The sequence below is a fragment of the Symphodus melops genome (genome assembly GCF_947650265.1).
Source record: "Symphodus melops genome assembly, chromosome: 11".
Lineage (NCBI taxonomy): Eukaryota > Metazoa > Chordata > Actinopteri > Labriformes > Labridae > Symphodus > Symphodus melops.
Genome location: NC_136701.1, coordinates 21,466,102 through 21,481,644, shown reverse-complemented (window position 1 = coordinate 21,481,644; position 15,543 = coordinate 21,466,102). Strand labels below are relative to the sequence as shown.

Here is a 15,543-nt window from a genome sequence, read left to right as displayed (position 1 = left end):
GATTACATTAAGCATAAATTAGCTTTTAATTCAACCACTGTATCGTTTATTAAAGAGAGTCTGAAACTGCATTTCCCCTCCTGTCCGGTAGGTGGCGGTAATGTGACGTCACGCCAGTTATCAAACCGAATCAAAGAAGGAAGAAGAGGAACTCTGACAGACGTGTAGTTAACACAGTTTGTGGAAAATGACAACAATAACGCCAGAATGAAACATGTGATGGACTACCTGAGAGACTTATGGACGCACTCTTCTTTGACTTCATAAAAAAGGATTACGCACTTTGTTTTATGATAACGATATGACGTGTTTTTTACCGACGTGAAGACAACGGAAGCTCGTTCATCGACCGCCCAAAGGGGCAAAGTCAGATTATCTAAACATTGATTTGTCTGCTCTGTCAGAAACCTGACACACCTGCAAACATGTCACCTGTGCCCATCCTACCACTGGTGATCAACTGCCTCATGTCTGCATTAGGCTGCATGGCCACATTAAAACTCATTCCTGCTTTCAAAGACCACTTCATCTCTGCCAGACTGTACGGGATGGACCTAAACAAAACAAACAAAAAGGAAGTGTGAGTCATTTCCGTTTTTCCCAATCAGCTGATATCATCCATGAATGTGTGTTTGATAAAAACCTTTGGTCAGGGTACCTTTGGTGTGACTCTTTCCTGCCCTTATTCCTGCTCTGTTTGTCTTCCTGTCCCCCCTCTTATGCAGTCCAGAGTCCCAGGGGGTGATCAGTGGGACGGTCTTCCTCATCATCCTCTTCTGCTTCATCCCAGTGCCTTTCCTCAGCTGCTTCGTTGGAGATCAGTGCACAGGATTCCCTCACAATGAGGTGGGTTTGACGACAAGATTCAGTGTGTTGAATGTGAAATCTTGAACCCAGATTTGTAATCTGTCTTGTTGTTTTTTGTGTGATCAGTTTGTGCAGCTCATCGGAGCACTTCTGGCCATCTGCTGCATGATCTTCCTGGGCTTTGCTGATGATGTCCTGAACCTGCAGTGGAGACACAAGCTCCTTCTTCCCACCATGGCTTCCCTGCCTCTGCTCATGGTCTATTTTACTAACTTCGGAAACACGGTCATTGTAGTTCCCAAGCCCTTCAGAGTCCTGCTGGGACTACACTTGGATCTGGGTGAGCCACTATTAGAAAACTATTATATAGTGTATAAACTAATTTCAACTAATAGTGGCGGAAAGTAGTTAAAATATAAGTCTTAATTGAAAACATTTAGCTGTTGTTTTATTTTGAAAAAACACTTTCTGTGTAAATGTTTGTTCAAATTAAGGCTGTGCATTAACTGTCACGATTTAGAGATGGATGGATGGATACTTTATTGATCCTGAGGGGAAACTCAAGTTTCATCATCACTGTGATATGAATATTCACAAAAAACACACTTGGCAAAAGTCTGAATTTACTCCAGTGAATAGGAAAATTCTTCTTTTTGTAACCGAGCTATGTTTTCTCCCTCAGCATGCAAACATTTAAATATAACTATTTGGTGGAGGCCGCCTTGGTGATATTGCTGTAAAAGGCTTTTTAATGATGTTAGATGAAGCTCAAGCTAAATATCCTCTCAGATTAATTTGTGCCAATCTGGTGATTAAAAAAAATGCAATTTGGGTTGATTAGGGCTTGAGTAAGGCGATGGTTCAAACACAAATGTAATGAACAATATGAAGGTGAAAAAGGCTAAAAAAAAGTGAGTAATAGCAAATATGAACTCCTTAATAGTTGTGATTTACTGCACTTCTTATTGTTATCATAATGTTTATCATATTGTAAAGTTGAATCAGGTAGGAATTGAATAATTCATCAACATTTTTGGGGAATTGGTTATTTGATGTGGAAATGTAAATGTTGCTGCCTTCTGTCATTCAAACATTTTTCCTCATCGTTTCTGATCGTCTGCAGGTATCCTCTACTACGTCTATATGGGAATGCTGGCAGTGTTCTGCACAAATGCCATAAACATCCTCGCAGGCATCAATGGCATCGAATCGGGTCAAGCGCTGTTCATCTCCGGCTCCATCATCATCTTCAACCTGCTTGAGCTCGGCGGTGAGTGTTTTTGTTGTTTCTTTAAAAAATGACCGATCACATCCACCACACCGCGTGATCTGATGTCTTACTGAATATTGAAGTGTTTGTTTTGTTGTTAAACCGCTGAACGAAGTCAGAATAGTAACGCTCGGTTTGATGTGCTGTGTCCTTTATCAGGAGATTTCCGCGACGACCACGTTTTCTCACTCTACTTCATGATACCTTTCTTCTTCACGACATTAGCACTTTTTTACCACAACTGGTGAGTCATACATGAAAAAAACTGAGGCTGCTTGAGAGAAAGTATTTGTTGCGGACGGTGTAACCTCATGTTCAACCTGTTTTTGTCACAGGTACCCTTCATCTGTGTTTGTGGGAGACACTTTCTGCTACTTTGCCGGGATGACATTTGCTGTTGTCGGCATCTTGGGTCACTTCAGTAAAACAATGCTACTGTTCTTTATTCCCCAAGTGATTAACTTTGTCTACTCATTGCCTCAGCTATTTCACGTCGTTCCCTGCCCTAGACATCGGCTCCCCAGGTGAGATCCTGTGGAGTTTAGCTTTTGTCATATCTTTTAATTCATCATTCACGCTAGTTATGTTCTCTCTGCGGCTGCCTTTCTTCCTTTTGTCTCTCTCCAAATGTCACTGCTGATGAAAAGGCTGAATCCAGAGACAGGCAAACTGTGGATGAGCTACTCTAAATTCAAAAGAAAGGACCTTTCGAAATTAGGACACCTCATTCTGCAGGTAAAGCCTTTAGTGATCGCCTCGCCATTTTGTCTTTTTTGGCATCGTGTAGTTCTGATGTAAATCTGATGCATATCTTGCACCATCATTGATCATACCTTCAGTTTAGCGCATCTTAAACTTCACTGTTTGAACAATACAACACAATTCTTGGTCTATGTTAATTGATAGCTTCACAACACAATGACTCTGCAATATTTGAGATAACACAAGACAGTCAGATAATGGTGCTTAGAATATCCAATTAACTGAAGAAAAGGCCCCTACATGAAACCGTGCAGGATTGATGTATTTAGTCACTGACGTTTGGTGTCAGTTAAATCCCTCACTGAGCTTCATCTGTCAACTTCTTTTCACTTCTGTCCCACCTGACCACATTGATCCCACTGAGAAAGGAACATATTTATATCCAGCACCAGTGATTTAATAATTGTATCACACAAGAAAATTTGAAAATATGTGGCTGTATAAATATCTTCACTCAGTTCATTTTACTGTTTCTCCTTTTTTTAATGGCTCAAAAATGTGTAAAATAGGCAACAGTAACAAGGCTATCAAGGCAGTAACACGTATGCATTTTGTGGGTTTGTCTGGGTTGATAAACACATACAGTATGAGATAGACAAAGGCTCCAGCCTGCAGCTTTGACAATAATATTGCTTTTATTCCTCAACAGGTGGCAGAGTTATTGAAGCTGCTGGAGGTGCGGCGCGCCCAGGAGGGAGACGACGAGTTTATTGAATGCAACAACATGACTTTAATAAATCTGGTTTTGAAATTACTCGGTCCCACTCATGAGAGAAACCTCACAGCCATCATGCTTATCATCCAGGTATCTCATAACACCTTCCTCTCTGTCAAATACAGAGTGAGTCGATGACTAAGTATGGAACTTTTCACTGGATGCTCGCTCTTGTGTCTTTCAGGTGATGGGCAGTGTGGTGGCTTTTGGGATCCGTTATCATCTGGTGCGTCTCTTCTACGACGTGTAGATGTCTCCCAGAGAACGAGGAGAGAACCATGACTGAAAATATAAGATTTTGTTTGTTTTGAAGGCTTATGTTTCATCTGCCTTTTAATTGATTTTATTACCTCACTGGTAATTTTCTGCCTCAAACTCGAGATGCAGTTTAAAACTATATTTCACAAAGATAACCTTTTCACATGTAAGCATGACAAACTAAGGGTCAGGCTGCAGCTGCAGAGATGTTTGCAATTCGTTTGGTTCTGTTACAACAAATCGAAGAGGAAACTTTGACTGGGCCTTTAATGCGTTCCCTGTTCTCTGAAAGTATATTTTCATACTTGTTTTTTACAGGAAAGTCCAGCAAGGTGAGATGAGTTATGATCCTTCTCTGGGAACCAGAATCAGAAGCTTACTGCTACCTAATTGTTACCATTTGATAACTGATTTATGTAGGCAGATATTCCCATAGGGAGCTGTTGCTTGGATCTGCTGTTGAAATCAAAATGGTTTAAAGAAAATGTTTCCACTGGCACTGCAGTTTGCATCGCCATCAAAACATGCCGCATGGAAGAAAAGTTAGTATCATCTTTGTCATACTTTTTTTATTTTATTTTTTACCTCTGAACAAACGCACACAATGGTGATTGTGAAGAAGAGCAGTGAAATGATAAAGAGGTTATTATCAGTGAACACGATCTTAAGGAGTTAGTCTGGGACAGAAAAATTAGAGAAGAAATTAGCAAAATTAAAGTGAAATTATTAGTCCCATGATGGTTTGAAAAGTGACTAAAATTCTTTAATAGATGAAGTCTGTCTGGGCCACAATACTGAGAACTGACTGTTGATACCATTTTTTGGTATTGTTGGATACACATCTATATTTTCATGGCTGATATGCTATCTCCTCCTCAACACCAATCTATGTGAAGTTAACTGGCACTGGACTACTTTGTAAAGGAATGTGAAGACAAATGAAAAGCTTTACTGTTGAGATGAGAGACTTAAATTGAGAAATAAAAGCTGAGAAATTGTAATATAAATTGTGTGCCAGCGTTATGATTTTCAGTGGTTGAAGATGTATTCAGAGCCTTAATTAGAAGTATGAATACTACATGAATGCATCAAAATTAAAGTCTTGGGATAGAAAACATATCTGTTGGTAAATGAGTGTTTATCTAGAGAAAGTACCAAAAGGAAATGTTTCATAATTATCACCTTGATGTGGTACTAAAGAACATCACAAAAGAATAAAACCACGTACAAACCATACCATTATTTGATATAGTAACACGAAACGTAAAATCTATACAGTGTGTGTGTGCATCTAACACAGGAACATTGTTGCTGTCTTATGTAAACTTACATTTTAAGTACTTTTAAACAGTTTCATTTTCATTTTACTTAGGCCTAATAATTTGGTTTTATTGGAAGTTATCTAGTTTTTGGTATATAGTTTAAAAACAATGGGTTAAAAACAATTGTTGTTTAATTGTGTATCCTTATTTTGGAGGGCTTCTGGTGACCCCTGTCCTTGAGGGTCCACAGAGTGGTTCAGATGAGTCCAGAGAGACCACAGACTGTAAAAACATGCTGACTCCTACTTTGGGAACCAATGAGATAGCCATAATAAATACGATTAAGCACAAGTACTCAACTTCAAAATTGCATTTAAGTAAAGTCAGAAAAAAAACCTGAAGTCAACAGAAATGTGTTGAGGTGGAATATAAAACATCCGGAACTAATATAAAGTGTACTTGTTTCTGAGTGGACACGATTAAAGACGCACACCACCCGCGTTTTCTGGAATAGCCGCGACTTCACTGTTTACATTTCTTCTTGACTTCTTCTGAACAGCGATTTATTACATAACAATTCGTAATCTAGTGACAGTTTATTGGAGTTTAATACGTTTGTTCGTTTGTTAAAGTGTTTCCAGAAAATGTTTCTGGAGTCATTTTTTTAGAGCTCGTGAGCATTTGACAGACCCTGGAGACGGTTACCTTAGCAGCAGGTGTTAGCTAGCAACGGTTACAGTACATGACAGGCCATGTTTAAAGATAGGGGACATTTGTGAGTTTAGTTTTGTTTGGTGAAAAACCTTTCGGCCTCACTAAAAAAATGCCTCCAAACAAACGGATCCGGAAGAAAGCCCTTAAACTGGTGTGTGAGTGGAGCTCGTGTCAGGAGTCATTCACTCAGGTGGATCACTTCTCCAGGCACGCGGAGGGTCACCTGAAGGAGGAGGACCAGGAGGAAGCAGAGGGTAATCTTTTTTTATTTTCTAGTTACCTGTATTATCGTCCATATTATAGCTGTATTTGGCTTGTATGTCTGTAATAAGAGCTGTAGCTGATTGTAACTTAATCATACCTTATTTGTTGCTATGAAGGGTACAGGGTTTTAAAAAATATATATGTTCACATAAACATTTGCACAGTCAGGTTTTATACAATAGCCAGTCCTCAGGAGCTCATATTCTTTTGGTAATTCAGTGTTTAGTCTCAGTCTTTCAAGGTGTAAAATATGTGTCAATTATCCCAACCACAAGTTAAATGAAGGCACAGAATTATATATATTTTTTTTTCAATCACCATCCCAAATTGAATTAATCTTCTTTCAAGTTTAGTGACAGAGGAAAGGACACTTGTGGCCAGCAGGAGCTTTACCATGGGGCTTCTTACCAAAAGCCTCAGAGTTAAAACTGAAAAATACACATGGATGAAGTTCACTACATGCCCAGAAAACGTGCAAGAGTATCTATCTGGGATTTACATCGGTTACAAACTGGTGGGATGTGACGTTTTCTTTTGAGTTGCTCTTTAAGCTAGTGTAATGCATGCCTCATAGTATGGGAATTTATTACAATTTACTGCCTTTACCCAGTGCAATAACATTATTTAACTGAGCTTCTGTTTCACTTAGTGACACTCTGAAAACCAGACTGAAGGCAAGATGATTAAACTCCACACATCTAGCTGATATCCACTAATGGGTAGCTCTTTTCTTTTTGTGACCAGGGGAGAGAAACTGCCTTTGGAGAGATTGTGGTTTCTGCTCTGTGGAGGGTCCTGAGGAGTTACGAAGACATCTGTTCTTTCACTGTTATCACACGAAGCTGAAGCAGCTGGGTCAGCACGTACTCGATGCTCAGCCCAAGATCGGCACCTGTTCCATCGGGTACCAAAACCGTAACATCGTCCCTGAAATCCCCGACAATTTCATCTGTCTCTGGGATGACTGTGAGGTAAAGCTGATGGGAGCGTGGCAAGATAACTTGACAGTGTTTTGTGTGTTTAACCTGCTCCTCACATACTGTTGAGTATGGAAGCTGAAGTACTTTGTTTATATCCGTTGATGGGACTGGGATGCATTTAAATGAGACTTCTCTCTGCAGCTGTTTTAGTCTACATCTTTTCGATGCATATTTGTAACAGCAACCACCATATGAAAACCCCGAGTGGTTCTATCGACATGTGGAGATGCACAGCCTGTGCATAGACCTACCAGCAGGAGACAGTGAAATCCCCTTACGCTGCAAATGGAAAGGTACACATTGTAAAAGTACATTTTATTGCTATTTTGTAACCATGTGTTGTTGAGTCCAAATACTGAGCCTGTCATTCCACAGATTGTGAAGCCACCGCTAAAGGGCGTCCTAAACTACGGGAGCACCTACGCAGCCACACGCAGGAGAAGATAGTGGCATGTCCAGGCTGTGGGGGCATGTACGCTAACAACACCAAGCTCTTTGACCACATTATTCGACAGAGCGCCTTAGAAGGTAAAACAAAAACAAAAAAATTCCTATTATAGGAGAAAGACAAATAATAATATACGTTCCCTTCTGTTCAAACATTTGCATGTAGTAATTCGTGCTTTGTGTGCTGTAGGCCAGAGGTTCCAGTGTTCTCACTGCTCCAAACGCTTTGCAACAGAAAGACTCCTGAGAGATCACATGAGAACTCATGGTGAGTCCCTCCCTCTATTCACCTGCATGTTTTTAACCCTTTCTTGCCTGTAGGTTTTCCATGTTATATCTGTTTAAAATCAGATTCAAAGACTGGTACGCTGGTCCCATAAAACCTGTGATATACTGAGTCTGCACATGAACTTAAAAAGTCTCAACTCTCCAGAACCCCGTGAATAACTTTGGGATATTTGTGGCTCTGTTGTGACATTGTTGTGTTTGGAAGTGAGGATTTCTTCATCTTGACTCGAGCATCAGAGTTAGTGCCTTTATGAGTGAGCTTTGAAAGGAAATTAAATCAGCTCTTCATGATTGTAGATAATTTCCACTCATCACTTCTTTTGTCTCTTTCTTGTTGGGATAGTGAGCCACTACAAATGCCCGCTGTGTGACATGACCTGTCCGTCACCCTCTGCGCTGCGTAACCATATCAAGTTCCGCCATAGCAACGAGAAACCGTACAGCTGTGAATACTGCGAATACAGGTAACGCATACTCCGAACTGATGCAATGTCAGAAACATTAGTGTTTTAAAAAGTGTTTTCTCATAATTGTTTTTTTTTTTTTTTTTTTAAACGTGACTTCTACAGCTGCAAGAATCTGGTGGACCTCCGTAAACACCTGGACACCCACAGCAGCGAGCCGGCTTTCCGCTGTGACGTTCCCGCCTGTGGCTTCACCGCTCGTACACTCATCACCATGAAGATTCACCACAAAAGAGAGCACGAGGTGACAAACACAGTCTATGGCCGTTTTTGATTTCATCTAAAAAGGCAGTTTCAGTGTAAGAAAAAACCCAGTGTTTCCTCTCTCTGTGATCAGGGGAATTTCGTGCCTTGCTACAAGTGCCATGTGTGTGATCAGTGCTTCACCCGAGGTAACAACCTCACCGTTCATCTGCACAAAAAGCACCAGTTCAGATGGCCTTCTGGGCACCCGAGATTCAGGTACATATAAGATCGACAAATCATTCAGTCCAGTTATGTGGGATGTGAGGAGTGTGGCGGCGTCGCATGCCCTGATGGTTTCTTTATTTCTCCGTCAGGTACAAGAAGCACGAGGACGGCTTCTTTCGGCTGCAGCTGATTCGCTACGAGAGCGTGGAACTCACGGAGCAGCTGATGAGGGAAAGACAGAACAGGCAAGCTGAGGACGACGAGGACGGCGGGCAGGCCGAGGGTCAGGAGATGGAGGAAGGGGACTTTGGGGGAGCTCCTTCAGAGTTACAGGAAGAACTACGAGGAGTGCTGCTGGAGGAGCAGAGGACTGAGGAGCCATCGGACAGCGGCGAGGAGCAGAGGACTGAGGAGCCTCCCAGTGCTGAGGAGCAGATGTTTTATTTTCTCACCGGAGCGGAGGACTCCATCATGCAAGATTCTGCTCAGCAGCAAGGAATGCAGGTGGTTTGACTTCCCCAACAATCCAGCACAGTGCGTTTTTACAGCTAGAAGAACAACGTGATGATGATCCTGTTGTGCCCTGAAACCTTTATAAGAGCTGAGCAGAATTCAGATGTTTACCTGAGCGAGAGGCGCTTAAATTAAAAGTCTTAATCAAATTATTTGTGCTCTGTGATGACAGACATTGACTATGAGCCTATATTAGGTGAGGCATGTTTTTTTACTTTGCTCTGTTTACTGTTGTTGAGTCGTTGACATCCTGTGTGCCATACATACATTTTCAATTCAGTCATTGTATCTCATACCGTCACGCCCTTAGACAGTTGGATACTAATGCTGCACTGCCTGCTGGGTAGTTTGTCTTATGTTTAGAGACATATCTGCCACAACATTTGAAGGATAGTTTAATATTTACCAACATGTGGAGACCAGCGAGGAAGGCCTACCTCTGATTGCTTTTTGAAGATTCACCTACAACTTCAATAAAGTTTGTTTTTATCCGTTATCTGTTTTTATTTGTGTCTTATTGGCGTATTTTATTGTTATTTTGTGTATTTATAAGTCGCTAAGAAAGGAAAAACGGCACTATGGACGTTTACAATTTGTACCTCAAATATGGCGCCCTCTGCTGGATGCTATTTGATACTAGAACAGACATTAATTAACTGACAGCTTTTGGGAGGCAAACAGACTTGTTATCTGTAAACTTAACAATTTGGTCACCAGTTTTAATTGTGTTCATGTTTTTTGCTCATGTCTTGATCCTCTGAATGTCTCAGGTGATGTTCGTGGATTAAATCCCTGCAGACCACAGTGAGTGAATCCAGTCCCCGCGTCACACACACATCATAGTGGCGTTACCTGTGTGTAGAAGATTAGGCAGCACAGGAGGATTAGTGTGACTTCCTGCTCTCTGATTCTTCATCCTGCAGTCACTGGGGCAACATCTAATGAAGTCCTGCCTGTTGACTCTGCAGAGGTAATGTGTAGAACATGCCGGGACTCTGTTCATAGATTTTCCTACAAAGTGAATGCAACAGAAGTTTGGCACAGTGAAGATGTTTCTGCTGCTGCTGTTTGGGTGTTTACAAAGCGCCATTTCTCAGTCGCCTGGAGGGAATAAGGAGGTGGAAGGTAGTGGTAAGACCTCTTACGAATAATTGTTTTAATGATTTTTTTTTCTCTGTGGGAGCAGTTACAGATTCTCATAGAACACATTTTCTTTATCATGGTCTCAAAACATTTTCAATTTAAGCATGTTTTATTTGTTGCACAATGTTCGTGATGTGTTCTATGAAAAGCTACCAAGAATGATGTTCTTTAGGTGTGGCAGAATGGATGCCTCAGCCAGATTTCCTCGATGACATCTACTGGACTGGGACAGCCCCCATCTGTGTGGGAGGCTGTAAGGGGCGGCACAAGGAGCTGAGGAGAGATCCTTGTGGAGACTCGAGCTGCTGCTGGCTCGGATACAAGTCCCTGTGCAGAGGTAAGACTTGCACAACAATGAAGTCACTGTGTCAGATCAACCCGTCATGGAGCTTTTGGTCTTGACCTTTGCCTTCTCCTTATATGGCAGTTAACTGTGGAAGGCCAGATGTGGATTATAATGGAGTACTATACGGTAACGACTGGTGGGTGGGCTCTGTGGTCAGGTACACCTGTCGCTCTGGCTTCATGCTTTTGGGAAATCCAACCAGGACCTGTCAGGCTAGCGGCCTCTGGACCCCAAAACCTATGTGCCTCAGTGAGTTAACACTGACAAACAACAACACAAAGATCTTATTATACTATACAACGTTAATGTTTATCACATTATTTCTCTTAAGGAATGTGTCCCAAGGGCCGCATTGAAATCAGTGAAAAGGAATTAAGTAGTACATGTAACTCCACCTGCACCAATAAGAGCTACTTCGGCCCCCCAAAACAAGGCTGCTCTCGGATAGACAACTGTACGAAGAAGCAGACTGGCTGGAAGCGCTTCTTTGCACAGTGTGTCCCTTGCATTTGTGACTGCGCTTTATCATGTGGTGAGTATTTTTGCCCCACATTCCCCCCCCCCTGCAACTTTCTGTCTCGGGAATGTGGTATGTGGTGAAATCATGCTTTGTACCTAAATGAACTGTCTTTTAAAAACAAATTTCTCTTCATATTTTTAAGCATCTGCAGGCTAACGCATGGAGGAAACAACATGTTGAGTATACTGTGAGATTTCTGAATGAAGAAGAAATACACAGACAGCTTGTACACTGAAGAGCCACTACATGTTTTGCTGCTTCCTCCAACTGTGCGGACAAATCAGTGGAAGAAATCTGGATTTTCTAAGTCATTAATTGAATCACTCTGGCCAACTACAGCTAGCAATGACTCCTTGGGTTCTCTCTTTTGGATTTTACACAAAGACGAGAACATTTCAGAGGCTCAGGTTCAAATCGTTCAGCAGGGAATGATACATGAGGCAGAACTTTGAAATGAGCTGAATGATTTAAGGAAAGAAAAAATGAAATGAGTTAATAACTCTCTGTGTCAGAACGATTGTTCAAAGAGGAGCATTGCCATGGATCACCTGACATGCTCTGCGTAACATGTTTGCATCTCTAACAGAAAGGAAGAAATAAAGATTTTTTTTAAAAAACCCAGCAAAGAGGGAAGTGAAACCCCAGAGATTAAGCGCTGTGCTTGGTCGCTCCTCCTCTCAGTCCATCTGTGCTGGAAGGAGATGAAACCTTAATCTTGTTACGATGGAGGAGCTTTGGGTTTTGAGACGCCGTTACGCCGTTAAGTGTTGTGAAAGTCTCATCAGCTGGATGAACTGTACACATAGAATACATTATTTGCTTTCTTATATCTGATTTATTGTTCAAAATAAAATCCCAGTATTTGTTGATAATTCCAATACTATTTTTTTTTTTACTAATGGATTATTCAAATGTGAATTGATGACTCGTGTATTTCAAAGGAATACAAGAAACAATTGTTGGCCTATCTGAAGTCGATGCTTAAACAGGCTGCAGCAGTAAACAGCCTCTACTCGACCTTTGTTTGTTTTTTTACGACTGCAGAAAATAATTTGTCACTCTTCTCATCAGATTTTGAATTTCCCTGAACTGACAAACGATGCCAATCACAGAGGGCGAATACAAAACTGTTTCAATGGTTAGTGCAAATCCTTACATGTGACATTTCTCATTATCTTTTAGATGTGGTCGGCTGAGTTTTATGCGATTCCAATGTCCCATCTAATTTTTAAAGTCCAAAGTGATATAGATAGATACTTTATTGATAGATTTGATGATAGATTTAAAATAACTCAAAGAGGAAACCTGGAGAAATAACAAGTGACTTGTTATACGAGATATAGGAAATGTTCAATTTATTTCTATAAGCAATTCTAAAAGCTATGGTGTCATTATTCAAACTTTTGTTCGATGTTTTTATCTAATTTTATTATGTTTTGCTGTAGTTTGATAAACGACACTGCTCCTGTTCGCCGCTAGATGGTGCTGTTGATTCTCAGAAATCAGGTCAAAGCATTCTGCACTGATTTGCACTCTGCAGGAATTACAGAATAAAGACAAAAATAAACATCCTGAAGAGTAACTCGGAGTGTTTAAACTTCCAGTTTGTTGTACGTCTTTGCAGTGACAGTAAAGCATTTTTTTATATTGTTCTATTATATTGAACTCTATTCTACTTGTTTATTTTTCTTTTCTAATAAATCATATTCTATGATATTCTACTCTATGTTCTTCTATTCCATTATACTATTCTATTTAATGTATGCTAGTCTATTTTGTTCTGTTCTTTTCTTCTCTGGTTCATATTTAGTTTTATTATTTTATTTTCTATTCTATTGAAAGTATTTCAGGACAGCAAATCAAAATCTTAAACGTCCAACCTTGTTCTCTCCTTATTGCAGAAACAGATAGTCGTTGTGCTTTCCTGAAATGCTTTTGATAGAGTTTTTGGTTGAAGATTCAGCACCCCTAAAAGTTACTGAGGGTGAGTGTGTTTTTCTAAATTTACTTTATATTCTGTTATATTCCAATCTATTGCACACCTCTTTCCGTTTTATGCTATTGTATTCTGCTCTCCTCTTATCTGACCAGTTCTTTTACATTCTGGTCTATACTATTCTTTTCTATACTATTCTGGCCCAAGTCTATTAGGGGTGTGTACAGTCGTTAATAGTATACTTTATATGATCATGTGTTTATGTTTATAGCAGTCAAGTCTGGTTTTAAAAACTTTCAAAGTTTGGATCAGAAACTCTGGTTTTGTTCATTTACACATTCTTTCAGTTCAGACTCTTTAAGTAACACACTGGTGAGTATATTTTGCATTGATAGTTTACAGGACAATAACATATCACTATTTATCCATTCACTTTATTCCTGATTCAGAAGGAGCTGCAAAGATCTCACTAAATGTTTTTTTTCAGACACAGCTTGAGTCATCACAACAATACAAATTAAGAATCATCTCACACAGGGACATCTGGCAGTAAGTGAAAGAACAGTCAATTCTCCTGCTTCATTACAGCTCCCTAAGTCTTCCTCTTATCTGCGGCATTCAACTCTGGGGAGGACACTCACCCACACTAGGCCTGCTGTTCTCTCCTGAGCTCTCAGACAGGATCTCCCAGTACGTTTTCTTGAGCTCACTTCCTGCTTCTCCATTCATACTCTACAGGGAACAAGCCAAATGCTGGGTCCTAGGTTAAAGTAAAGAAGTATGTTTACATCATTAGAGTAGACTTACTTATTTATAAGTTATAACTCATTAAAGCCTGAAAACATCCTTAAGGATAATTAATCTTTATTCAAAATGATAGATAGAAATTAAAATTAAGATATTTACTTAATACTTGTCAGATTTCAATCATTTGGTGGGCGAGCAGCCTCTGACATTTCAGGGTGCTGAGATGAAATCTGAGGGTGCTTCAGGACTCCTAAAAGCAGTCTTTAACCATTGCTTGCTTAAAAATATCAGAGGCATCAGTATTCATTTATTTTTCCTTACCAGCATAAAACTCCTCAGGAGCTTTAATATGATTGTACTTTGAGTGTCAACGTTTGGTTTCTGGTCTCTTTATCTCACTGATGGTGAGTCTGTTTGAGCTTATTGTTTATGCATGACACAATAAAAAAAAAATCTAATCAGAATTTTTTTTTAACAAAAAGTCCTTTTGCATTTCCTAGAGCACCCAGCAGTTCCCCTTCCTCTATCGCAGAGCTTTAGTTGGACTCCAAACAGCCAGTCTGACAGGAAATATCTCTGCTTATTAACAACAATTTATTTTCTGGTTTATTTAGTTTTTGTACGATGCATACACAAAGTAAAAAAAAAAAACAATGAAAGAAGAAAAGCTGGTTCATGTTATTTCCATTGATTTCTCAAAGATGGCCTTTTAACAGCAGCTTGATACTTATGTGTCTTACTGTTCCTTAATGTGTGAGCAAAGAACACCTGTACTGCAGCATTTAGTGGATATGCACACTCACATGTTAAAACTAACATGAGTATTTGCTCTGATCTCACACATGTAACAGTCAGCACATAGCTAACACTGAATCACTGTTACCTTTACAGTGACGTCTTGATCAGTCAGTTGATTGATGATCTGTCTCGTGGTCTCTCAGAAGGCATGAATGAGAACAGCAGCTATCATTAGATAATTTATGTATGCAAAGTAATATTCTACAGAGAATGGGAGAAAGGTCGAGGAAAATATCACATTATGCAAAAAGGATTAGACCTTTAAAGTACAATAATAGATCGAGGTATAGCAGTCTTAGAAATGAAGCCTGAAAATGGCCTTGCCACACATTCACTGGAAACACAATGATTTAGTTTAAATTTGGGAGATGGCTTGTCTTCTTCACACCAAAGATGTGTTCAGCTTTTATCAAAACAGCTTACAGTAAAAGACAGGGAGGAGGACAATTAAGTGAAAGATGACAAAATGTAAGGGACATATTTTCTGACAATAATGTTTTAAAAAGAAAAGTATTCATAATAAATATATTATTCCAATGCATTTAGTTGTGGAAAGAAAAATCAATGATCAATGTATGCCGATACACGTGGAGAAATTTTAGAGATATGAAGAGTATGAATGTATGCTGCATAAATGGAATACTAGGACAGACTAGAAAAGATGTGCATTCAATTAGCCTATATTCATAAAATATAAAAGATGTTTAAATGTTATTTGTGTCGGTATCTGTTTAAGCTGAGAAACATTGAAAATAATATTATAATGAGAAGAAGAACCCCCTGTATGTTTGGCATCAAATACATGTAGTTGCTAATTTGCAGCATTGCAATCAGGGTAATGGATCCAGATTTAGATTTGCCTCCATGTTTGTGTCTAGAGGAAGGATCCAGATTGAAA

General features: G+C 39.8%; 3 protein-coding genes across 5 annotated transcripts; all 3 read left to right on the top strand.

Moving 5' to 3' along the window:
- Nucleotides 1–91: 91 nt before the first annotated feature.
- On the top strand, nt 92–4,819 carry dpagt1 (dolichyl-phosphate (UDP-N-acetylglucosamine) N-acetylglucosaminephosphotransferase 1 (GlcNAc-1-P transferase)). Its single transcript, XM_079355894.1, has 9 exons — nt 92–580; nt 726–846; nt 934–1,147; nt 1,931–2,077; nt 2,237–2,321; nt 2,413–2,601; nt 2,725–2,812; nt 3,489–3,644; nt 3,739–4,819. Exons 1-9 carry the CDS (start codon nt 426–428, stop codon nt 3,802–3,804), a joined length of 1,221 nt encoding a protein of 406 aa, XP_079212020.1. The 5' UTR covers nt 92–425; the 3' UTR covers nt 3,805–4,819.
- A 718-nt stretch (nt 4,820–5,537) lies between these two features.
- Nucleotides 5,538–9,651, top strand: hinfp (histone H4 transcription factor). Its single transcript, XM_079355704.1, has 9 exons — nt 5,538–6,042; nt 6,797–7,023; nt 7,214–7,325; nt 7,408–7,560; nt 7,670–7,747; nt 8,111–8,231; nt 8,337–8,475; nt 8,569–8,693; nt 8,792–9,651. Exons 1-9 carry the CDS (start codon nt 5,898–5,900, stop codon nt 9,153–9,155), a joined length of 1,464 nt encoding a protein of 487 aa, XP_079211830.1. The 5' UTR covers nt 5,538–5,897; the 3' UTR covers nt 9,156–9,651.
- Nucleotides 9,652–9,719: 68 nt separating this feature from the next.
- Nucleotides 9,720–12,036, top strand: LOC306831550 (complement C2). Of its 3 annotated transcripts, none has more exons than XM_079355708.1 (5): nt 9,720–10,125; nt 10,471–10,635; nt 10,726–10,893; nt 10,976–11,176; nt 11,307–12,036. In XM_079355708.1, exons 2-5 carry the CDS (start codon nt 10,485–10,487, stop codon nt 11,318–11,320), a joined length of 534 nt encoding a protein of 177 aa, XP_079211834.1. In that variant the 5' UTR covers nt 9,720–10,125; nt 10,471–10,484; the 3' UTR covers nt 11,321–12,036. The 3 variants fall into 3 exon arrangements, with proteins under 3 accessions (XP_079211834.1, XP_079211833.1, XP_079211832.1); XM_079355707.1 differs by having other exon boundaries at nt 9,720–10,280; XM_079355706.1 differs by having other exon boundaries at nt 9,720–10,286.
- The last annotated feature ends 3,507 nt before the right edge of the window (nt 12,037–15,543 follow it).

Excerpts from the sequence above, each read along its gene's own strand:
- hinfp (XM_079355704.1), top strand. The coding sequence starts at position 5,898 with ATGCCTCCAAACAAACGGATCCGGAAGAAAGCCCTTAAACTGGTGTGT. Across the intron at positions 6,043-6,796 it reads GGACCAGGAGGAAGCAGAGG|GGGAGAGAAACTGCCTTTGG; the intron begins GTAATCTTTTTT and ends TTTTGTGACCAG. Across the intron at positions 8,232-8,336 it reads TGTGAATACTGCGAATACAG|CTGCAAGAATCTGGTGGACC; the intron begins GTAACGCATACT and ends TGACTTCTACAG.
- dpagt1 (XM_079355894.1), top strand. The coding sequence starts at position 426 with ATGTCACCTGTGCCCATCCTACCACTGGTGATCAACTGCCTCATGTCT. Across the intron at positions 847-933 it reads CAGGATTCCCTCACAATGAG|TTTGTGCAGCTCATCGGAGC; the intron begins GTGGGTTTGACG and ends TTGTGTGATCAG. Across the intron at positions 2,602-2,724 it reads CCTAGACATCGGCTCCCCAG|GCTGAATCCAGAGACAGGCA; the intron begins GTGAGATCCTGT and ends GCTGATGAAAAG.
- LOC306831550 (XM_079355706.1), top strand. The coding sequence starts at position 10,178 with ATGCAACAGAAGTTTGGCACAGTGAAGATGTTTCTGCTGCTGCTGTTT. Across the intron at positions 10,287-10,470 it reads TAAGGAGGTGGAAGGTAGTG|GTGTGGCAGAATGGATGCCT; the intron begins GTAAGACCTCTT and ends GATGTTCTTTAG. Across the intron at positions 10,894-10,975 it reads CCCAAAACCTATGTGCCTCA|GAATGTGTCCCAAGGGCCGC; the intron begins GTGAGTTAACAC and ends ATTTCTCTTAAG.